General features: G+C 48.6%; 1 protein-coding gene across 2 annotated transcripts; it reads left to right on the top strand.

The window, feature by feature from the left end:
• The first annotated feature begins 308 nt into the window (after positions 1–308).
• HTR1D (5-hydroxytryptamine receptor 1D) lies at positions 309–23,361 on the top strand. Of its 2 annotated transcripts, none has more exons than XM_047792951.1 (2): positions 309–516; positions 20,562–23,361. In XM_047792951.1, the coding sequence occupies exon 2, from the start codon at positions 21,158–21,160 to the stop codon at positions 22,289–22,291; it is 1,134 nt and encodes a 377-aa protein (XP_047648907.1). In that variant the 5' UTR covers positions 309–516; positions 20,562–21,157; the 3' UTR covers positions 22,292–23,361. The 2 variants fall into 2 exon arrangements, with proteins under 2 accessions (XP_047648907.1, XP_047648906.1); XM_047792950.1 differs by having other exon boundaries at positions 20,449–23,361.
• Positions 23,362–24,268: the final 907 nt, after the last annotated feature.

Here is a 24,268-nt window from a genome sequence, read left to right as displayed (position 1 = left end):
CCAGGTATCTGGGCAGGGCCCACTTCTCACCACCCTCCGGACCCAGCCCGTCCTCTCTTCTACAGGTGGGTTCCGGGGAGGACCAACACCAGCTGGTGCCTTTCCCACCTCCCTTCCTTAGCGCCCACCCACCCCCGGGACTGGGGTTGCGGCGAGGGCGGAGGCGGGGGCTCGGAGCTCCCCGCCTCTCGGCCGGGACTGGAAGGGGCCGAGCCTCCCTCCCGGCGGGCGGGGGGCAGAGGCGGAGGGAGCCTCGCGGGGGAGGAGCTGGGGGAGGGGAGTGAGGCGGAGCGGCGGGCGCGGGAAGGGGAGCGTGGAGAAGGAGCCGCAGGGCGCAGAGAGGTGGAGAGAGCGAAGGCGCGGGCGAGGGAGGAGACCCCTGGGCGGCGGGGTCCGGAGCTCCGCTGGGGGTCGCGGCGATGAAGAAGCGGCCGCCGGCGAGGAGACAAGGCACTGCTCGCGGAAGAGGACCCGCGAGGGCGAGGCCAAGGTCCGCACCTGCGTGCCCCGGAGCGGGTAAGCGTTTGGAACCTGGTGGCGCCCGGGAGGGGCTCCGGGGCCCGCGTAGCGGCTCGCAGTTTGGCAGTCCCGGTGTGAGCTGGCCGGGGAGGTGGCGCTCTCCTCCTTGCCCTGTGGGCCCAGGTGTCCCACCTCTCAGCGCCTTCGGACGGGAGGGGCACGCGCGGAAAAGGGGTCCCCGAGGACCTGCCCAGCTGGAGGGGCGCGTCGGGGGCGCGGTCCGGAGCCCCAGGATGGAGGGTGGGCCGAGGCAGCACCCGGGGGGCGGCTGCGGGATCCCTGCCAAGCTTTCCGATTGCCGTGAAAGAGATCGAGATCTGGCGGGGCCGGGGGCTGCGACGCCCCCACGTGGCCCCAGGCGGCGGAGGGAAACCTGGCACCGCCCCCTGTCAGCCAGGTCCCAGCGCCGCGGGGCCGCCCCTTTATGTAGGGTAGTCGGAGGCGCGTCTAGCGGGGAGCCTCGGCTTCCAGACTAGCGTGGTGCCCCTGACTCGCTTTGTGTGACCTTGGGCGGGTCACTGCGTCTGTTCGAACCTCAGTTTGCACAGCTGTCCAATGGAGAGGATAATTCCCCCACCCTGCAGGATCTGTGGGAAAAAAATTTGAATGTCTTTTTAAAAACTGTAAAGTTCAGTGCAAATCCCAGGTAAATTACGTAATGGCAGAAATGGAAAGACACTAAGAAATCTGCTTTATGCAGGTGCAGAGAGTGGGGAATAAATCTTGCCCAAGGTCATACTGCTTGTTAAGAGAATGTTAGACTAAAGTCCTTTGTATCACCAGCTCCGGGGAGGTTCAAGGATTAAGGGCAAGGGCTCTCAGTCAGACCAGCTGCATTAACAAACGGGCCTAGGCTATTTATTAGCTTGAAAAAGCCCATAACCTCTCTGAGCCTTGGTTTTCTCTCGTATAAAATGAGGATTAGAACGGCCACCTCACTGGGTTGCTGTGCAAATCAAAGAGAGCCATTGCTCGGCACAGCACTGGCCGCAGACAACAGCTCAGGCTTTGGTGGCCATCACTGCTCTGGTTGGCAGGAGCAACCTCTCTCTCTCTTCATTGCTGTCAGCTTCCAGTGTTTTCTAATCGACCATGCATTGTGGGTCTTTGCTCTCCTCTGGGTGGCCCAGCCACTAGCCAGGGTCTTAGCCTTCCTCACAAGGACATCAGGGGACTCTTTGCCAACAGCAGCCAGAAAAGCCATCTGAGCACCTGGGCCTTCTGCAGCCTTCTGTCTTATCCAGCTGTTGGGGAGAGGTGGGTGGTCTTTGTCATGGAGGCATCGGGAAGCCAGGACCTACAGGATGACATGGGAGGGAGGGGGCAGGCCACCTGGACATGGCTGAAAAGGCCTAGGGCCTCTTCCCCTCCTAAAGGTGCATAGACAAGCCCAGAAACACAGAGATGCTTCCTCAGTTTGTCAGGTGCCTGGTGGGTAAATAATGAGGGTGGATAGGCTGGCTCATCCCTTCTCTCCCAGGCCACAGATGGATGACTGTGCTTCCTAGGGAGAATGATGTGAATGTGAGCCGAAATACAGATTCTGGAGTTCCCGTTGTGGCTTAGCAGTAATGAACCCAACTAGTATCCTTAAGGATGCGGGTTCAATCCCTGGCCTCGTTCAGTGAGTTAAGGATCTGGGGTTGCCATGAGCTGTAGTGTAGGTCACAAAGACGGCTTGGATCTGGCATTGCTGTGGCTGTGGTGTAGGCCAGCAGCTGCAGCTCTGATTCGACCTCTAGCCTGGGAGCTTCCATATGCTGTACAAGCAGCCCTAAAAAGAAAAGAAAAGAAATACAGATTCTCAGAGCTGGGAGTTCCCAGGACATGAGAGGTCCCTCTCATTGCAGAGATGACTCCCATCTAAGGCCCACAGAGGGGCAGAGCCCTGCCAAAGTCATCAGTGTCCTCCAGGAAGCTGAATTCAGCAGACACTTCAATCTTTGACTTGCTCTGCGGACTGCTCCTCCCCCTGAAAACACTGTCTTTTCCTGGCTCCTGTGACTTAACACTACTGTGTGTTTTTCCTCCTTTCTCTCTGTTGTTTTTGCAGGTTCATCCTCCTTTCTACAGCCATTAGCTGCTCCGCCCTCCCAGGCCCTCCTCTCGCCTCGTGGTAGACACTCTCCCTACCCCATGGGCTCTAGTTACCGCCTCTGTGCACAAGATGCAGCTATGTATGTCTCCAGCCCAGATCGCTCTTCAGGCTGTAGATCCATGTTTGTTGTTGGTTTTTTGTTTGTTTGTTTGTTTTTGTCTTTGCCTTTTCTAGGGCCCCTCCCGCAGCATATGGAGGTCCCCAGGCTAGGGGTCTAACCGAAGCTGTAGCCACTGGCCTACACCAGGGCCATAGCAACGTGGGGTCCAAGCCGCATCTGCGACCTACACCACAGCTCATGGCAACGCCGGATCCTTAACCCACTGAGCAAGGCCAGGGATGGAACCCACAACCTCATGGTTCCTGGTCGGATTCGTTTCTGCTGCACCATGATGAGAACTCTGATCCATGTTTGTTGTTAGCCAGGCACTGTTCTAGGCCCTGGGGAAATAGCAGTGAGCTAGACAGAAGGTGTGTGGGGGGAGGGGCGCAGGGGAGACAAGCCACAAACAAACAGCCAGAAAGTATCAGATATGGTTAAGTCCTAAAATGAGCATGAAGCACGGTGATATGATAAAGGTTGAGAGATACTTAATGTTGGCTGATCAAAGCTTTACCAAAGGAGGTGATATTGAATGGGAGGTGGCTGGTAAGAGATGAAGTCAGAGGGGTGGCTGGGGAGTGGGGGAATCATATAAGGCCTTGCAGGCCATGGTGAGGATTTTGGATTTCTGAAATAAACAGGAGAGAGGGAATGTAATTACATAAGCCTTACATAAGAGTTACCCTGTGCTGACTGCAAGCCTACTGTGCTCCAGTCACTAGAGCGGGGAGGAAATAGGTGAGGCTTCAAGGAGCTTCCAGCCACAGGTGTACGAGACACAAACAAACCAGGAGTCAGGAGAGGGTTTAAAGGATAGAGATTTTGTATCAGAAAAGGTTTCCTGGAGGAAGTGGCTTTGAGAAGGGCCTCAGAGAATGGATTACCGTAGTTATATAGGAAGGGAAATGGGAAAGATTGCTCTTCCAGGCAGAGGGAACAGCCTGAACCAAGACAAATGCTTGTAGAGAAGTCAGGGAAGAGGAGACAGAACTTGTAGGGGAGTGAGAGACAGGCTAGGTAGTTAGGGAGTCTGGGCTGTTCCAAACAAGGCCCTAGACCTGGCTATTTATTTGCTGTGTAACCTCGAGCCAATTGCATTACATTTCTGAGCCTCAGCTTCCTCGTTTATAAAAGGGAGATAGTTGGTTACATGCTGGAGAAGAGAAGGAGAGTTTCCTGAATGATCTAGTGGTTAGGCCTTGGTGCTTTCACTACTGTGGCCCAGGTTCAATCCCTGCTCTGGGAACTGAGATCCCACATTAAGCTGCTGCATACCTCACCCTCCCCCCCCAAAAAAAAAACAAGTGCTGGGGAGGAAGAGAAGAAGGGGAAAAGATTCCAAGTGTTGAGGACAGGTGAGTAAGAACAGATAATGCCTACAAAGGAAGAAACAGTCAGGAGGGGCTAGTGTGGATGAGGAAGATTGTGGCTCAGTTGAGTATAGGTTCCCTATGGGATGTCCAGGAGGAATGACCAAAGGACATTTGTAGCCAGAGGTATAAGCAAGGGGTGGGGTGCAAAAGTAAAACAGTCACTGTGCTTCTTTCATTCATTCTTTGAGTAAATTGTTACTGAACCACTGTCAATATTGAGCCCAGAACATCTCGTGGGGAGAGAGGCCCACGAGCACTGGAGGATGAAGAGAATTGTACAGTATGAATCATGGACAGGAGGCACCGGCTGGCATAGAGGAGAAAGGCGGACCCCGCTTTGGTGGAAGGAATGGACAAGTTTCAGCAAAGAGAAGTCAGTTGAATTCAGTCCTGAGAGTGACCGTGGAGTTGGACGGGTGGTTGAGGCAGAAGGGTATCCCACACAGAGGTCCCCGGGCTTCATGACTCACATGTCCCCCCTCCCTTCTGGAACTCAAGACCAACAGGAAGACAGGCAGTCAGCAGGTGAGCCCAGTCGAGGGGAGTCCAGTGTGATGTGTAAGAAGACCCGTGGGGTGCGGAGGAGGGAGCATTAGTTCCATCTCTAGCTTCCAGAGAAACCTCTGGAGAGGGTGGAGGAAATGAGAGAAAGGGCATTTCAGGTAGAGGGAACAGCTCAGAGGAATGAGAGAATGTGTTTTGCAGGAGGAAGTCTCAGCCAAGCTGGAGGTGGGGTCTCTTGCTGAGTGCGGGTCAACAGGAGGATGAGAAGAAGGCTGGACTGTGCAATCTCTGGATAGATAAGCAATAGGAAAGGAAGATAAAGGATTTGGCATGCATGGCAGGAAGGGTTCAGCTCTTCTTCACCTGGGCTGATTCCATCTGTCCTCCAGAGCTCAGCTTCAGAGCATCTTTTGGCAGGGGGGCGGGATCTTAGGGTTGCAGCAGGTTATTTGTCCCCCCTACATTCCCATGGCTCCCTGTCAGCCTCTGTGCTCCACTGTCATCCTCTGTGGTCCCAGGTTCTAGGAGGGTTTCCGTGTCTTCCTAAGAGCAGGGTCCACACGTGTGTTGCTCTTGCTGACATGTAAACCTTAAGTAAATAGCTGTTGAATAGATGAGGAAACAGGCTCAGACAGGTTGAGTAACTTCCCTGAGGTCACAGGGCTAATAAATGGCAGAGTTGGGAAGCAGAGTCCATCCACCTAACTCCAAAGCTCTACCTGACTCCAAAGCTTACGTTCTTATCACGACTGTATTGTGCCTCCCAGCAGGGAAAGCAGATGGTGAATGGTGGCTTTGGATCCTGTAAACACCAACAAATTCAGTGTTTAATTTCTAGGAAATGAATTCCTGTTGTTAGCACACTGTTCATCCAGCATCTCTGTACTGAAAACAATTTCACTTCCTCAGCTCAAGTCCCTTTAAGGGGCCCAGATGTGTAGCATCTGGCAGGGAGGGGCAGGTTGAGCTCCAGGGCCAGGGGATGCAGCCCTAAAGGCTGCCTATAGAGTGTGGTCTGCCCTGCCAGTCTGCTCCCAGGATTACTTCCCAAGGGCGGAAACTCAGATGGGAGGAGGGGGAGACACTTTGAAAGTGTCAGAAGCATATGTGGTGTGAAATGGGCGTGAGAGCATCTGGATGCTCCTGTCCTGGATGCTGCTGCAGACAGGAGGCTGTGGAAGGAGCATGCATGGGAGTCTGAGGACTTGGTCTCTGTGTGTAACTCTGTGTGACCTTGGGCAAGTGTCTTACCCTCTCTCTATGTCCGCACCGTTAGGGAGTTGGAGCCGATGACTCCTGAGAGTGCTTCCTGCTCTGACACCATGATCCCTCTTAATCTCAGGGCTGCCATTACTGTTACCCCTCATACAACTCAGCATGGTCAGTGGAGCAGTCGCATCCCCTGGGAGCCTGTCTGAAATGCAGAATCTCAGGTCCTGCTCCAGACCCACAGAATCAGAATCTGCATTTTTGGGGGGAAAGGTTCCTGGGCCAGGGCCACAGCAGTGGCGACCTCAGGTCCTTGTTGAACGAGTAGGAAAGTCCTACATTTTTGTTTTGTTTTTTATCTTTTTTGACCCTCTCTGTCAGGCCAGATGCTACAGAGATGCCACAGATCTTGAGTGCCACAGCAGGAACTCCAACCCCTGTGTTTTTATTTTATTTTGTTTGTCTTTTTAGGGCCACACCCACGGCAAATGGAGATTCCTAGGCTTGGAGTCTAATTGGAGCTGTAGCTGCCAGCCTCCACCATAGCCACAGAGCCACGTCTGCAACGTACACCATAGCTCACAGCAATGCCGGATCCTTAACCCACTGAGTGAGGCCAGGGATCGAACCCGCGTCCTCATGGACACTAGTCAGGCTCATTACCCATGGCAGGAACTCCCCTGCATTTTTAATAAGACTTTAGGTAATGCATGTATACATTCGAGTGTGAGAAGCACTGCAGTAACCACCCTCCTGCCCTTCTCTTTGGGCCATGCAGAGAAGGCAGGCAGAGGATTGTGTGCTGAGTGCAGGATGAAGGTGTCATGCACCTTCCCATCACTGGGCCTGTCAGAGAGAGACCCCATTCGGGCAAGAATGATGGAGCCTGGCACATAACAAGTACCCAGTAGAGATTTTTCGATTGTGCACCAGCATGTGTGGTTAAATATTTGTGAATAAAGAAGGGAGTGGAACTGACTTGACTCAGCACCTTTTCTGAGTGATGGAGCTTGGAGCCAGGTTCCAGTTCTAGATCTCCAGTGCCCTAGCTCTGGGACCTTAGGCAAGCCATTTCTTTGAGCCTCAGCTTCCTCCCTTGGGATATGGGTATAATAATAGCTTCAACTTCAGAGGGTTGTGATCAGACTTAAATGAGTTGATATGGGAGAAGTGCTTTAAACAGTAAGTTTAGGAGCCCATAGCAAGCTCTTAATAATGTTGGTCATCACTTTACCAGTGCTGCTATTCCTGACCCTGCCCACACGGCAACACCCTGTACTATCCCAACCCTTTCCTGGGACTACACTATTTCTTTCATGAGAGTAGAGTCCCAAAATAACCCTTGGGGGGCGGTATCACCTGGTTGTAACCACTGGGTTCTAGAGCAATGCTCTGCAATAGAAATACAATGCAAGCCACACATGTAATTTTAGATCTAGAAAATTTAGAGGTAGCCATGTTAAAGAAACAAACAAACAAACAAACAAAAAAAAACAAAGGAGTTCCCGTCGTAGTGTAGTGGAAATGAATCCAACTAGGCACCATGAGGTTTTGGGTTCGATCCCTGGCCTTGCTCAGTGGGTTGAGGATCTGGTGTTCCCGTGAGATGTGGTGTATGTTGCAGACACGGCTTAGATCTGGGCTTGCTGTGTCTGTGGCATAGCCTGGCAGCTGTAGCTCCAGTTAGACCCCTAGCCTGGGAAACTCCATATGCAGGTGCAGCCCTAAAAAAAAAAAAAAAAAAATGCAGTTTGGAGTTCCCGCTGTGGTGCAGTGGGATAGGCAACGTCTTGGGAACGCTGGGACGTAGGTTCAATTCCCTGGCACAGTGGGTTAAGGATCTGGCCTTTGGCTTAAGTTGCAACTGTGGCTCAGATCTGATCCCTGGCCCAGGAACTCCATATGCTGCAGGGCAGCCAAAAAAGAAAAGAAAAATTATCAATCAGATGTTTTACATTCTTTTTTGAACTAAGTCTTTGAAATCCAGTGTGTTTTACACTCACAGCAGTACATCTCAGTGGTTATATTTCAAGTCCTCAGTGTCCACGTGAGGCTATTCTAGAGTGTCTCAGCGCTGGCTCTCAGTCCCACCTGTGCCACGTGTTACCTTGGGCTTGCCTTGTGGCCTTGGGCTACTTCACCTCTCTGGATCTTGGTTTCTTCATCTGCAAAATGGGGAAAGCAACTCTGCCCCAAGGGGCAGTACGTAGTAGGGGCAGATGATGAGAGCTGAAAACCTCTTTGCCCCCTTTCTCACAAGCATGGGACAATCTGGTGAGAGCCTTTGAATGCATTTAGTTATTGGAGGTGGTCCCTTCCCTGTTGAGGCAAGTAGCTAACCAGGGCAAGGCTGAAAGTAGGCAGGTTTTTTTTTTTTCTTGTGTTGCCCTACCTGTTACAGAGGAACAAGCTTTACCTGCCTTTGGCCTTTTATTTTATTTTTTTGTCTTTTTGCTATCTCTTGGGCTGCTCCCGCAGCATATGGAGGTTCTGAGGCTAGGGGTCCAATCAGAGCTGTAGCCACCGGCCTACGCCAGAGCCACAGCAACGTGGGATCCGAGCCGCATCTGCAACCTACACCACAGCTCACGGCAACGCCGGATCGTTAACCCACTGAGCAAGGGCAGGGACCGAACCCGCAACCTCATGGTTCCTAGTCGGATTCGTTAACCACTGCGCCACGACGGGAACTCCTGGCCTTTTAAAGATAACCAGCTTGCCAGTGATGAAGATAATCAGAGATTATCCAGGCCAGTGGATGCCAACCCTGGCTGTACCTTGGAAACATGTGGGGAGCTTTGAACACTTACAGTGCCTGGACACTACCCCTCAGGGGTGAGGCCTGGACATCTGGGTTTTTTTTGTTTTGTTTTGCTTTTAGGGCTGCACCCAAGGCATATGGAAGTTCCTAGGCTAGAGGTCGAATCTGAGCTACAGCTGCTGGCCTACGCCACAGCCACAGCATCTCGGAATCCTAGCCATGTCTTCAACCTACACCAGAGCTCACAGCAACACCAGATCCTTAATCCACTGAATGAGGCCAGGGATCGAACCCACATCCTCATGGATCCTAGTTGGGTTTGTTAACCGCTGAGCCACATTTATTGACCGCTTGCCCTAGGCCAAATGTCAGGGCTATAGGAGCTAATAAGATATGTCCCTGCACTTAGTGTCCAGTGATAGAGACAGCCCTGTGTGGGAAGAGCTTCTGGGCATCCAGAATGACTAGGGTGGGGGGAGGATAGAACAGGCTTCCTGGGGAGATGCCAGAGCTTCTTCCTGAAGGGTGACTTAATTTCCGGGCAGAGGACATGGCAGAGACAAAGGTGTAGGGCAGGAAACAGCACTGGGGCATGGGTGTGACAGCAGGGTGCTGGAGAAAAAAACGAGCCAATCAGTGCTGCTGGGGTGTGCAGGTCAGAGCCAGCTAGGTTTGGAGGTGATGCTGGAAATGTAATTAAAGACCAGTTTATGAAGGGTCCTTAAACCAAGCTGTGGAGCTGGAACTTAATCCCAGGTGCAATAGGAGCCACTGGAGTATTTTAAGGGAGTAACATGGTTAGACTTGTTACAAGGAGGATTCCAGATGTGATACAGTAAGAGAATGGAAAGGAGGCGTGAGTGGAGGCAGGGACACCACTGAAGCCAGAAAAGCCGTCGGCCTGAAACAAGACAGTGGAAATCTGGGTAGAGAAGGAAAAGAGCCAAGGCAGAGTCAGGTTTAGGCAGTAGAACTGGTGGAATTTAGTCATTTAGTGAATGACAGGACTCTATCAGTCAGCTCTGGCTGTGTAACAAGCCATCCTCAAACTCCATGGATTAAAACCATGACATTGATTACAACTCATGCATCTGGAAATTGACTGATTTAATCCGAACTGTCCTTGACATTTCTGTTGATCTTAGCTGGGCTCACGCATGTGTCTGCCCATCAGTGGAGGAGCTCTGTTCTCAGAGGGGATTGACTGGGGCCAACAGCATGAGCAGCTCTGCTCCACGTGTCTTATCTCCTCCTCTAGAGACTGGTATCTAGCCCACACATGTTCTTCTCCTGGAGATGGCAGGGTGCAAGCAGAAACACACACAGCCTCTTGAGAACTAGATTTGGAATTGGCTCACTGTCACCTCCGCCTCACTCTGTTAGCCAGAGCTAGTCCATGCTGAGCCCAGAAGCAAGAAGCAAGAAAATATGTCTCCTCTTGACAAGATGGAGGCAGTGTGGGGTAGTAGAAACACCGAGCTGAGAGGGAAGTGGGACTTTGCTGTGTGATCTCAAGCAGATCACCCACCTCTCTGGGCCTCAGCAGTTTCAGCTATTTCAACTGGCTTATATCATTTTAAAAGATCCTTCCAGGAGTTCCTGTTTTGGCTCATCAGGTTAAGAATCCTATGTAGTCTCTGTGAGGATATGGGTTTGATCCCTGGCCTCATCCAGTGGGTTAAGGATCTGGCATGGCCCCAGGCTGCAGTGTAGGTCACAAGATGTGGCTCAGATCCAGTGTTGCTGAGGCTGTGGCCCTAGCTATAGCTCCAATTCAACCCCTATCCCAGGAACTTCCATATGCTGTCCTGTAGTTGTTTTTTGGTGTTTTTGTTTGTTTGGTTTTTTTTTTAAAGGTTTCTTCCAGGTCCTGTTTGCTCCTAGGGAGGGACTGTTAATTACAACTAACTAAAATGTGTTGGAGTTCCTGTTGTGGCTCAGCAGTAACGAACCAACTAGTATTCATGAGAATGCAGGTTTGATCCCTGGCCCCACTCAGTAGGTTAAGAATCTGGTGTTGCCGTGAGCAGTGGTGTAGGTTGCAGACACAGCTCGGATCCAGGCATGGCCCTAAAAGGCAATACATACATACATACATACATACATACATACATAGAATGTATTGAGCACCTACTACCTGGCTGGTGCTTTCTACTCAGCTCACCTGTGGCCTTGGTACTATTATCATCCCTATTTTTCACATGAAGAAACTAGGCTCAAAAGGTTAAGGTTCAGGTCAATGTCTCCCTTTGACTAGAACTGGTGCCTTGGGTTCTTTGGCACTTAACCACTACCTTCGTGGCTAAACTTTTTACCCAAACAAAAGTGCCCCAAACACAAGTGTACAGCATGGTGTATTTTCACAAAATAAATAGACCTTGTTCAAGACATGAACATGGAGTTCCCGTCATGGCACAGTGGTTAACGAATCTGACTAGGAACCATGAGGTTGCAGGTTCGATCCCTGGCCTTGCTCAGTGGGTTAAGGATTGGGCGTTGCCATAAGCTGTAGTGTAGGTCAAAGACGCTGCTCGGATCACGCGTTGCTGTGGCTCTGGTGTAGGTGGGTGGCTACAGCTCCAATTAGACTCCTAGCCTGGGAACCTCCATATGCCGAGGGAGCGGCCCTAGAAAAGGCAAAAAGACAAAAAAAAAAAAAGACATGAACATGACCTTCACCCAGAAGCCCTCCTCGTGTTCCCTCCCAGTCACTGCATCCCTCCCCTCAAGCACAAAACACTAGCATGACTTTCATCCATGTAGGTCAGTTTTCCCCATTCAGTTCATCATCTTGATGAAGTTTGACTCACGTGGGAGCCATAATGTTGAGTTTCTTCTGCTCTCCGTATGCCTGTGGGATTCATCCATGTGGCTCTGTGTGGGGGGGAGCTGGGGCTCATTCTCACTGACATGTGGTATTCTGCTGTGTGAATGTGCCCCAGTGTATTTATCCATTCTCTTGTTGATGTTTGTTTGGCTGGTTTCCAGTTTGGAGTTGTTCAGTAACGCTGTTATGAACAATTCTTGCACATGCCTTCTGGTGAACATTCGCACATGTTTTTGTTGGGTATGTAAATGGGAGTGGAAGTTCTGGGTCAGAGGTTTGGCTACTTTTTTTTTTTTCTTTAATTTTTATATTTTTGGCTATACCCGTGGCATGAGCAAGTCCCCAGGCCGGGATTGAGCCTGTGCCACAGCAGTGACCACACCAGATCATTAACCCGCTGAGCCACCACGGAACTCTTACTTTTTATTTTTTGACATTTTCCAGATTTTATAGTTAGAGAAACTGTGGTGAAAGGTTGACGTGCTCAAGAAACTGATCACAGGAATTCCCTTGTGGCACAGTGGGTTAAGAATGTGGTGTTGTCACTGCAGCAGCTTGGGTCGCTGCTATGTCATGGGTTCGATCCCTGGCCATAGAAATTCCATAGGCCATGGGCTCCCCACCCCCCACAAAAGCAACTGATTAGATTTCAAAACTTGCATTCAGATATTGATTGATTGATTGATTGATTGATAGACACACACACATGTTAAAACTTTAAAGCTTTTCTCACATGTATTATTTCATACCACCTGCCTGACACCCCCCCAGAAGATAGACCTAATACCCTGATTTTACAGAGGAGAAGGCTGAGAACCATGGAGGTTCCCTGCAGGAGAGAAAGGGATGAACCAACAGCTGTGGGTGTGCTTTATAAGATATAAGCACTCTTCAGATTTGGGGACAATGGTTTCCCCCTCCAGGTCTCACTCATCCGTACCACAGAGCTTCTAGGGAAAGAATAGACACCAGTTCCTCTGTGGGGGAGTTATTCTACTGCAACAAATCATTATCATGGCCTTGTTTTTTTTTTCCTCCAAAAGGTCGGATGTGCTTCTGAGGATACCTTAAACCCATACATCCTCTTTGTTTCTGCCAAGGTTTTGTCACTTGCTTCAGCTAAAATAAAGACCCTTCCGAAAGGGGAGGTGACTAATCTTCCTGCCTGCTGAATGGGTGGAACACTGGGTGGGAAGCCTTAGTTAAGAGTAATGAAAAGGACACTTGCGGTGTGACAGCCACTGTGCCTTCCCTGAATCCACCCAGCAGTTCTGGGGGGTAAGGTCCTGGGACCCCAATTTATGGATGAGGAAGAAAAGCACAGGAGGCAATGAGATCCTGCTGTATAGCACAGCGAACTATATCTAGTCACATGGAACATGGTAGAGGATAATGTGAGGAAAAGAATATATATATATGTGTGACTGGGTCACTTGGCTGTACAGTAGAAATCGACAACACTGTAAACCAGCTATAATAGAAAAAGTAAAATCATTTAAAAATGTTCTTATAGTTGAAATGAATGGACAATAACTAGTAACATGAAAATATAAAGCAAACCATTAAAGGTAAGCATATAGTCAAATTCAGAATACTGTAATATTGTAATACTCTGTTAATCATTTAACTATACTATGAAAGTTAAAGGATACAAGTATCAAGAATAACTGTAGCTGTAATAATTTGTTAATGGATCCACTATATAAGAAATGATAAATTGTGACATCAAAAACATAAAATGTGTTGAGGATACATTAGGAGAGCCTTTATATGTGATCAAAGTTGTGTTATCAGTTTAATATAGACTATTATACCTATAAAAAAAAGAAAAGAAAAGCATAGGAGAGAGTTCCCATTGTGGCTCAGCGGATTAAGAACCCAGGCAGTGTCCCAGAGGATAGGAGTTTGATCCTGGCTCTGCTCAGTGTGTTAAGGATCTGGCATTGCTGCAAGCTGCAGCACAGGTCATAGATATGGCTCAGATCCCTGGTTTCTGTGGCTGTAGTGTAGGCTCCAGCTGCACTTTCAATTGAACCCCTCGCCTGGGAACTTCCATATGCCACAGGTGTGCTCCTAAAAAAAAAAAAAAGAGAAAAGGAAAAGAAAACTGCAGGAGGTGAAATGACTTCCCTCCATCCCACAGTAGGGATTGTTTGGTGGAGAGGAACTGAAAATCTTTGATCTGATTACTCTTTCTCAGGGCCTCTTGGGTCCATTTGAACTGGCTTAACTAGAAGAAGTGTGAGTTGGTTCAAATGAGGTTTCCTGGGTCCAGAGGCTTCTCATAGGTCAGGAGCATCACTGGGCCTGGAGGTTGTTCCCCTTTCTCTCTCTCTGCTCCTTTCTCTGCTCCATTCTCCTGCCTTTCTCTGAAGACCTTATTTTGTTTGTTTCTTTGTTTACTTATGGCTTTTCTGCCACCGCCCCCCCCCGAAAACTTGCCCTGGCCATGGTCATAGCTGTGGCCCGACTCCCAGCCCAGCATCCTTAGCTTCCTCCCCACTCCATCATCTCTCTGCCCAACTGCTCACAGTCTCTGTACTAAATTCCCAAGAGAGAATCTCCTGGGCTCATTTTGGCTCACATGTCCACCCTGGTCAGTCAGCTGTGGTCACAGGTAGTCTGTGGACCAGGTTGGGATTGGGATCCAGGTCTGTCTGCCTGCTTTTTCCCCTCCCATTCCTCTGCAGAGATGTTAGAGCCAGGGGCTGCATGATGTGGCTGGAGTCTGTATGATCAGGACTCCAGGGGATATGCTGCTGGGCTAGGGGGAGGCTGAGGAAGGTCCTCACTACTGCCGTGCTGGCCCCCGGGGGTGTGGTGAGCAGGGGGTAAACTCCCTGGTATGGTTGGTAGTTCTGACAGTGGCCAACATCACTCACTAAAATTTCTGCTGAGGGAGGAGACCTGAACAAGAGACCTAGAGAAATCAGAGAAGTCAGCATTTACTATGTTGGGCATTTGGATCTGACATGTTCTTACCACTTTTCCCCAAACTCCTATGAGGTGTAAATTATCACTTCTATCCCTGAGGGACATAAGCTTAAGTGACCTGCCCAATGGCCACAGCAAGAAAGTGGAGCAGTGGAGATTGGGACCTAAGACCACCTTAGCCACTTGCCTCCAGCTCTGTTACCATGGTTATGTTTGTTTAGGACTCTATGGTTACAACACATCACATACATGGTCTTAGTGGAACTACTAATACCCCCTTGGGGCAGCATAGTCATGCTCATGTTCTCGTTTTACCAATGAAGAAACTGAGGGTCAAAGAGAAATCATGATTTGCCCATGATTCCCCCACTGGATAGTGGCAGAGCCGGACCCAGAACCCAGATCTTCAGGACTCAGATATATCATTAGATATTAATATACCAAAATCAATGTATCAGTTGGTTGGAAGTATGGTTCCAATGCTACCAATGCTGGTAGTACGGTTCTCTTTTTATAATGTAAAAACTGATTAAGAAGAATTACAAGGAGTTCCCTTTGTGGCTCAGCAGGTTAAGAACCCAACATGGTGTCCATGAGGATGCTGGTTCGATCCCTGGCCTCTCTCAGTGGATTAAGGATCCGGCAATGCTGTTGCTACAAGCTGTAGCCTAGGTCGCAGATGCAGCTAGGAGCTAGTGTTCTCATGGCTGTGGTGTAGGCTGGCAGCTGCAGCTCTAATTTGATCCCTAGTCTGGGAACTTCCATATACTGCAGCTGTAGCCATAAAAGAAAAAAGAAAAAAATTATAAAATGTATCCCCTACAAAAGAGTATGCCATATATTTGGATTAAAGGATAATAATAAATATCCATGTACTCACCACCACCTTAAAAAAATAGAACATCGTTGATACCTTAAAGTCCCTCTGGGATTACATTCCCACCTCCTTTCCCCTCCAAGGATAACGGCTTTCCTGAGTTTTGTATTTAATGTTTCTTTGCTTTTCCTTATGGCTTTGCCACATATATTTATATCTTTAAACAGTTTGTTTCTTCTGGCATGTTTTTGACGTTGGCACTAAGTGTTATGTTTGTGAAAATCATCCAGTCTGATGCAGGCGCTTTGGTTTACCCAGTTTTGCGTCTCTGTAGCACCCATCGTAGGAATGTGCCAAATCCTGCCTTTCATCCCGCTGCTGATGGACACTTGGGTGGTTTCCAGTTGTTTGCTGTTACAGTCAGTCCCACCGTGACTGTTCTTCCATCTGCTGAGGAACACTTCGGAGCCTCTCTGTCTGACATACCTGGGAGTGAAATGACTGAGTCATGAGATTATCGTTACATCTTTAGATTTAGGACCAAATTGTTTGCTAACAAGGGTCCTTCGGTTTAGACTCTCCTGGCGGTAGGTGACAATTCCTGTTGCTCTACATCTTTACCAACTGATAGGACTCCATCCAATTAAAACTTTTTATCAGGAGTTCCCCTTGTGGCTTAGTAGTGACGAACCCAACTTGTATCCCTGAAGACATGGGTTCAATCCCTGGCCTCCCTCAGTGGGTTAAGGATCGGGCCTTGCCCTGAGCTGTGGTGTGGGTCGCAGACATGGCTTGGATCCTGCATTGCTGTGGCACAGGCTGGCAGCTGCAGCTCTAATTCGACCCCTAGCCTGGGAACTTCCATATGCCACACCCAGGGCCCTAAGAAGACCAAAAAAAAACAAAAAACAAAAAAAACCCAAAATTTTTTTTAATCTATCTGCTGGCTGAAGATGGAATCTCACTGTTGTTTCAATTTGTATTTTTTATTTTGTTATGTGATGAGAGAGAGGTTGTTGACTGTAGAGCTACAGTCTGTATCTCCAAAGGTAGCTGGACTGTGGGGAATCCCCCCAGCTTTGTTCAGGCTGGAGACAGGAGGCAGGAGAGGAGGGAGGAGGCCTCAGAATCATTCGGGTAGTTTCCTGCCAAGCTACAGCCCGGCATTCCTGACCGAGGCGATCCACCCTGTCCTTCTTCCCAAGATGTCACCCACCAGCCTCTCAGGCCTTTCTGAGCCCACACCTTTCACTGGAATGAGGTCACTGGAATGCCTGGAACCCAAGGAGTGACCGCCTGGGTTTGTGAGGCAAGCGTGCCGGCCTTCCGTGAGACATGACAGCACCTGCCTCACCCAGACCATCTGGAGGGATGAAAATTCCAAACAGTCCAACCCGACTTCACATTTCCCCTGTGAACCAAAGTGGGAGGAAATCCTTACCCAGGGGTCTTTGGGGTGGAGCATGGGACAAGGGGGTTAGGGTGTCAGGAGGGATCACCATTTTCACTTATCACCATGGGATCCCAAACCAGCTACGCTCCTAGAAGCACACATGCCTTAAGGCTTTTCTTCCTGAACTGAGGCAGTGTGGAGATGAGTGGAAATTTCAGAGCTGGCCCTGGACCCGGTTTTTCCACTTCCACCTGGATGACCTTGGGCAGCTGATATCACCTTTCTGAGCACTGGTTGGCTGATTTGTAAGTTGGGGGCCATAGGTGGAGTGACTCTTAGCCACAGGGCTAACCCAGCACCTGGAACATACTAAGAGCTTCATGAAAGATATTGTGATAATATCCTTCAAACTTTGGGAATGTTTTAGAGCAGGTGGCTTAAGATGGTTTTTGTTTTGTTTTGTTTTGTTTTTTGTCTTTCGTCTTTTTCAGGGCTGCACCCGCAGCATATGGAGGTTCCCAGGCTAGGGGTTGAATCGGAGCTATAGCTGCCGGCCACAGCAACGCCAGTTCTGAGCCACGTCTGCAACCTACACCGCCCACAGCTTACAGCAATGCCAGATCCTTAACCCACTGAGTGAGGCCAGGGATCGAACCCTCAACCTCATGGTTCCTAGTGGATTCGTTTCTGCTGCACCACGATGGGAACTCCAAGATGGGCTTTCTTAATTAAAAAAGAAAAGAAAAGAAAAAGGATGGGTTTTCTTTTTCTTTCTTTTTTTTTTTTAGGACTGCACCTGTGGCATATGGAGGTTCCCAGGCTAGGGGTCAAATCAGAGCTATACCTGCCAGCCACAGACACAGACACAGCCACAGCAACATGGGATCCGAACCGCATCTGCAACCTACACCATAGCTCACTGCTACACTGGATCCTTAACCCACTGAGCAAGGCCAGGGATTGAACCTGCATCCTCATGGGTCCTAGTCCGGTTTGTTAACCACTGAGCCATGAAGGGAACTCCCAAGATGGGTTTTCTTAAACTGAGATTTTCCCCCTCTTCTAGGCATATATTTTCTAAAAATGAAGCCCTTGCAATTTGGGGGTGAGGTGGGAGGGAGACTACCACATTGCAGGTTTAGCTTCTTAATGTTCTTAATGTTTTAAAAACAATCAGGAGTTCCCTGGTGGCCTAGCTGGTTAAGGATTTGGCACTGTCTCTGCTGTGGTTATTACTGTGGCAAGGGTTTGATCCCTGTCCTGGGAACTTCCACATGCCATGGGTGCAGCAAAAAAATTAAAACAAATTAAAAGATTAAAATCAACTGGAGTTCCTATAATGGCACAATGGAATTGGCGGCATCTCTGCAGCACCAGGACACAAGTCTGATCCTCAGCCTGACACAATGGGTTAAAGCATCTGGTATTACTGCAGCTGCAGCATAGGTCACAGCTGCAGTTCAGATCTGATCCCTGAGCCCAGGAACTCCATATGCCAAAGGGCGGCTGAAAAAGAAAAAAAATTTCAAATCAAATCAATCACCAGACATAGACTGAACCTTCCCAACAAAGCCCTGAGCCAGGTAGACAGGAAGGGGAGTAGGATGATAATGATTCTTGATACCTTTCAGCATTTTAGTGGGTTTCAGAGGCTGACCTTGCCAGGAGCTATGAAAGCTCCACAGCAGCCCTAGTTGGCAAATGGGGTAGCTCCTGTTTGGGGAAGAAATCTGAGACCTAAGGACTTGCCCAAGGTTTAGGAAGGCTGGGGTAGAACAAGGATTAGAGCCCAGATTGCCCCAATCCAAGCCAGACTCTCCCTTGTGCCCTGCTGCCTTCCACACATGCTGCCAGCCACCCCCAAACCCTATCCCCTACCTGCCTTTGATCTTGCCTTTCCAGCCACCAAGAATGCCATCCCTTTTGACCCCTGAAACCTTTCTTTTTTTTGGCCACACCTGTAGCAAGTGGAATTTCCTGGGTCGGGGCCAAATCTGCACCACAGCAGTGACCTGAGCCACCGCAATGACAATACCGGATCCTTAAGCCACTGCACCATAGGAAATTCCTAAACCGTTCTCCTTAATGTAGGCAACCAGGGGAACAACGTGCATCCCTTAGGGATGATATTGTAGGAGTTCCTGTTGTGGCTTAGCAGGTTAAGAACGCAACTAGTATCCACGAGGATGCAGATTGACTCCTTGGCCTTGCTCAGTGGGTTAAGGATCCGGTGTTGCCAAAAGCTGGGGTGTGCTTGTATCCCGCATTGCTGTACCTGTGGTTTAGGCTGGCAACTGCAGCTCCAATTTGACCCCTAGTCTGGGAATTTCTGTATGCTACAAGGGGTAGCCCTAAAAAGAAAAGAGAATGATATTGTGGAAGCGACTGATGAAGCATTGTTTGAAATATATTACATTGAAAAACATACAAACTAGGAAACAAATTCATACATAATAATAATCACATTTTTTTAAAAGTATGTATGTATGTGTATATATATTCTGCCTTGCCAGCTCCATCCTAGGATCCTTGAAACCATGAGCCTGCTTCCCTTGCTGGGCTGTGAATGCTCTCAGGGCAAGACCTATTTTCCAAGTTGACCTAGAAAAGATAAAATGAATTATAGGAATTTGTGATGGAGTTGTAGCATTCCACACAAGGCAGGGGGAGACACAGTGGGGCTGTGGATGGGGCTAAAGGGTCCTGACATTCTTTTTGCCATCCCCATACCTCCAGGGACTGCCTGCCAGGCCCCAGGGACTTCAGACCCCAAGGTCTTGCCCATGTCCTAAGTACTGAAACGCAGATTCAAGTCTACAGGCACCAAGGAGAAAAGAAAATAATTCTTCAAGATTTTTGTGACTGGATTTCCCGTTGTTGCACGGCAGACACGAATCCGACTAGGAACCATGAGGTTGTGGGTTCGATCCCTGGCCTCGCTCAGTGGACTAAGGATCTGGCGTTGCTGTGAGCTGTGGTGTAGGTCATAGACAAGGCTTGAGTCCTGCATTGCTATGGCTGTGGTGTAAGCTGCCAGCTGTAACTCCGATTAGACCCCTAGCCTGGGAACCTCCATATGCTGAGGGTACGGCCCTAAAAAGCAAAATAAATAAATAAATAAATAAATAATTTTGAAAAATCATTTTAAAAAAGACTTTTGTAACTAAATTTCCAATTTTCATTTGGAAAGCCAAATATATTTTTTGCATTTAAACTTTCACCATGAAAAATGCTCAGGATTTTACTTTTTGCAGTTAATTTCTTTGCTTAACAAAAAAGTGGTTTTGTTTTTGTTTTTGTTTTGGCCACACCTGTGAAAATTCCTGGGCCAGGAATCAAACCTATGCTGCATCAGCCACCAAGCTGCAACATCGACACCCGGTACCTAACCCGTTGAGCCACACAGGAACTCCTACAAAAAGATGTTTCTGTTTCTTTTTGTTTTGTTTTGCTTTAAGAGTCATGCATACTAACTCTAGGAAATTCGGAAAATTCATAGGAATGGAAGAAAGATCACCTCCACCTCCCCAGTTCTTAGAGAAATGCATTGTAACAATTTGATATCTTTCCCAGTGGCTTGTGAGTGTGTATGTACAGAGTAATTTTGTTTAGTTTCCATTGTTGCTGAATAAATAGGACTATTTCTGATTGACAATGTACAGGATCGATTTCATGTACTTGTAACAAGCCTGTGATGCTTCCAAGAGCTATGCCGCTTTACCCCCTCTGGGAATTGTGGGGGTGAGGCACACTACCCTCCCCTGCAGTCTCCTGACATTTCTGAGAATGCCAGTTTCGCTGCATCACTGCCAGCACTCAAGAGTGTCCTTTTAATCTTACGGGTGATCTCAAGTGTCTATGTTGCCCTTCTAGAACCTAACTCTACTTTTTTTCATTCTTTAACCCCCAGAACTTCTGAACATGTGCCCTTCTCGATGAACCCACAGTGATCTGTTTGTTTTGCCTTCTTACCAGCTCATGCATTCTTCGAGTCTTGGTAACCGGAATGTTTTGTCTGTTCAGGCTCAAAACGTTTCAGTGGGACAGGAACCAAAGTTAAGTACCTCATCATGGGTCCTAACGAACCTGGGAAAACTGTGAGCTGTTGACTGCACTGCCTCTCTGAATCAGCTGGTTCTTCTTTTTGTCTTTGGTTTTCAAAGCTCCCCAAAGGCAACCTGAAATCCAGAATCTTCTCAGAATGGGATAGGGGAAAATTCTGAAGTTCTCATTAAACCCAGTTATCTCTCAAGCTTTGGAAGGAGCCAAGATGCCAAAGGCAAGAATTCCAGAGCTTTGCCGACACTGTTGTGATTTCCTGATAAATGTCTAACAAATCCAGCATGTGTCCACTGGGCCTGGCCAGCTGCTGGGCAAAGTTCCAGAACAGTGAGACATCTTGGGATTCATCTGGTTTAGGAAAGACCTTTAACTCCCAGGTGGTAGTCACCTCAACGTTCTTTAAATAGTCAAGTGTTGATGTCTTTTCACTGTGGTCTGTTCTGATGGCTGACCCCCACCAGCGTGAAACAGAAGGATGACTTTTTTCTGTGAACAGGACAACTGTGAAGGAGGGAGCTGTGTGTGTGAAAGTCTGTGGGAAGAGAGAGCCACCTAGAATGTCCCCACCAAACCAGTCAGTGGAAGACCTTCTGCAGGGGACTTCCAACAGATCCCTGAATGCCACAGAAACTCCAAAAGCTTGGGATCCAGGGACCCTCCAAGTCCTCAAAATTTCTCTCGCTGTGGTCCTCTCCATCATCACACTGGCCACTGTCCTTTCCAATGCCTTTGTACTCACTACCATCTTCCTGACCAGGAAGCTCCACACTCCAGCCAACTATCTCATTGGCTCCCTGGCCATGACAGACCTCTTAGTTTCCATCTTGGTCATGCCCATCAGCATCCCATATACCATCACCCAAACCTGGAGTTTTGGCCAACTCCTGTGTGACATCTGGCTGTCTTCTGACATCACATGCTGCACGGCTTCCATCCTGCATCTCTGTGTCATTGCTCTGGACAGGTACTGGGCCATCACGGATGCCTTGGAGTATAGTAAACGCCGGACAGCGGGCCACGCGGCTGCCATGATTGCCATTGTCTGGGCCATCTCCATCTGTATCTCCATCCCACCACTCTTTTGGCGGCAGGCCAGGGCTCATGAAGAGATATCAGACTGCCTGGTGAACACTTCTCAGATCTCCTACACCATCTACTCCACCTGTGGGGCCTTCTACATCCCGTCTCTGTTGCTCATCATCCTCTATGGCCGAATCTACAGGGCCGCCCGGAACCGCATCCTGAATCCACCGTCACTCTACGGGAAGCGCTTCACCACAGCCCATCTCATCACAGGCTCTGCAGGCTCCTCGCTGTGCTCGCTCAACCCCAGCCTTCATGAGGAGCACGGTCATTCAGCCGGTTCCCCTCTCTTTTTCAACCACGTGAAAATCAAGCTTGCCGATAGTGTTCTAGAGCGCAAGAGGATTTCCGCTGCCCGAGAGAGGAAAGCCACTAAAACCCTGGGGATCATTCTGGGGGCTTTTATCATCTGCTGGTTGCCCTTCTTTGTTGCATCTCTGGTCCTCCCCATCTGCCAGGACTCCTGCTGGATCCACCCAGCCCTTTTTGACTTTTTCACCTGGCTAGGCTACTTAAACTCCCTCATCAATCCAATAATCTATACTGTGTTTAACGAAGAGTTTCGGCAAGCATTTCAGAAAGTTGTCCATTTCCGAAAAGCCTTGTAGTCTTACTTGGTGGTGACTCTTGTTATCTTTTATGTCCTGTATCCCGATTGGAAGTGTCTTTTTTATTTTTCCTGAGAATTGGGTTAATCCTGATTCCTCGGGTTTGGGTTCAATCAGTAGAATTGTTCAGCGTTCTTTTTCCTGTTGTCTTCCTGGCCTCTAGTCACCAAAAGCTGGGCAGCTGTGTGAAAGGGGACAAGACTTCACTTGGTGTAAGATTTTCATGGTTCACGCATGTTGGAAAGAATGTGACTCACAGGATTCCCCATCAATGCAATGCCGGCAGAAAGCTGCCTGACTCTCTAGAAAGACCCCAGGCTCAAAGGGGAGGGCTTTCTGGTCTACCTAAGTTTTCTATGGTGCTCAAAAGAGGGTAGATGAGATTAATGACCTGAGTTGAAAGAGAATTTGGAGTCAGAGAGAGGACTTTCCATTCCATGTGGCATCTTGATTGGAAAACAAGACCCAGGTATTTCTTTCACCGAGTCCTTCTTAGATGGACTCTCATTCAGTTCTTCATGGGGAGAGGTTCAGCATTTGAGGCTCCAGTGATTTAGAGAAACATATTGAGAAGCCAGGGGTAGGAGCATGTGGGATGGTTGGAATCAGATCAGCTACCCTGTGCCCATTGTCCTTCCCCCACCCTCTGCATCATGCTATTCTGCATCCTCCTTTCTGCATCATCTTAATGTTCTGAAGTTAATACCCACAGTTACCCCCCATTGAAGCAGATTGACAGGGTGGTCAAGTTTTAAATGGAACACCATTCTGAATTTTTTTCCTGAATTATTTTTTTATATCCCATTCTCACTAGAGATCTTCAAGTGTTGAGTCTTGCCAAATAAAAAGCATGAGACATCATGATCAGTAAAGTTTTTGAGTGATTTTTCCCCCTCTCCCTGGTTGTGGAAGCCTTTCTGTTAATTCAGTCCTTAGCATGTATTGAACACCTGGCATTTATTGTCTCATTAGAGCCTCAGAACAACAAAAGTCAGTATAACATGGTGGTTTGAGCTGAAGACCTGATACCTCAGTTCAAATCCATGTACTACCAATTTCTACCTGGGTGACCTTGGACAGATTTCTTTTCTTTTCCTTTTTTTTTTTTTTGTCTTTTCTAGGGCCACATCCGTGGCATATGGAGGTTCCCAGGCTAGGGGTCGAATCGGAGCTGTAGCTGCCGGCCTACACCACAGCCACAGCAACTCGGGCTCCGAGCCACGTCTGTGACCTACACCACAGCTCACAGCAACACCGGATCCTTAACCCACTGAGCAAGGCCAGGGATCGAACCCGCAACCTCATGGTTCCTAGTTGGATTTGTTAACCACTGAGCCATGACGGGAATTTCTGGACAGATTTCTTAATCTCTCTTTGCTTCACTTTCCTAAAATGTAAAATGAGGAAAACATAGGTATGTTATTGTGTTTTGCTTTGTTTTGTTTTGTTTTTTCTTTGCTTTTTAGGGCTCCACCTGTGCATATGGAAGTTCCAAGGCTAGGGGCTGAATTGGAGCTGCAGTTGCCAGCCTACACCACAGCCACAGCCATAGCAATGCCAGATCCGAGCTGTGTCTGGGACCTACACCACAGCTCACGGCAACACCGTATCCTTAACCCACTGAGTAAGGCCAGGGATTGAACCTGCATCCTCATGGATACTAGTTGGGTTCATAACCTGCTGAGCCACACCAGGAACTCCAAGTTATTGTATTTTTTAATACAGTGCTTGGTATAAGAGCTCTTACTGCTTTAAGGATATAGGAACTTACCCGTTCAAGGTAAGCAATATAAAAATAACAGCTATGGAGTTCCCTCTCTTGCTCATTGGGATTGACAGCATCTCTGCAGAGCCATTCTTAACCCATAGCCCCACAGCATGAACTCCTTCCTTCCTTTCTTTCTCTTTTTTCTTTTCTTTCCTCTTTCTTTCTTTCCCTTCCTTCCTTCCCTGCTTCCATTCTTCCTTCCTTTCCTC

Source organism: Phacochoerus africanus, chromosome 8 (assembly GCF_016906955.1).
Source record: "Phacochoerus africanus isolate WHEZ1 chromosome 8, ROS_Pafr_v1, whole genome shotgun sequence".
Taxonomy (NCBI): domain Eukaryota; kingdom Metazoa; phylum Chordata; class Mammalia; order Artiodactyla; family Suidae; genus Phacochoerus; species Phacochoerus africanus.
Note: the sequence above shows the minus strand (reverse complement) of the source record. Positions and strands in the feature narration are given on the sequence as shown.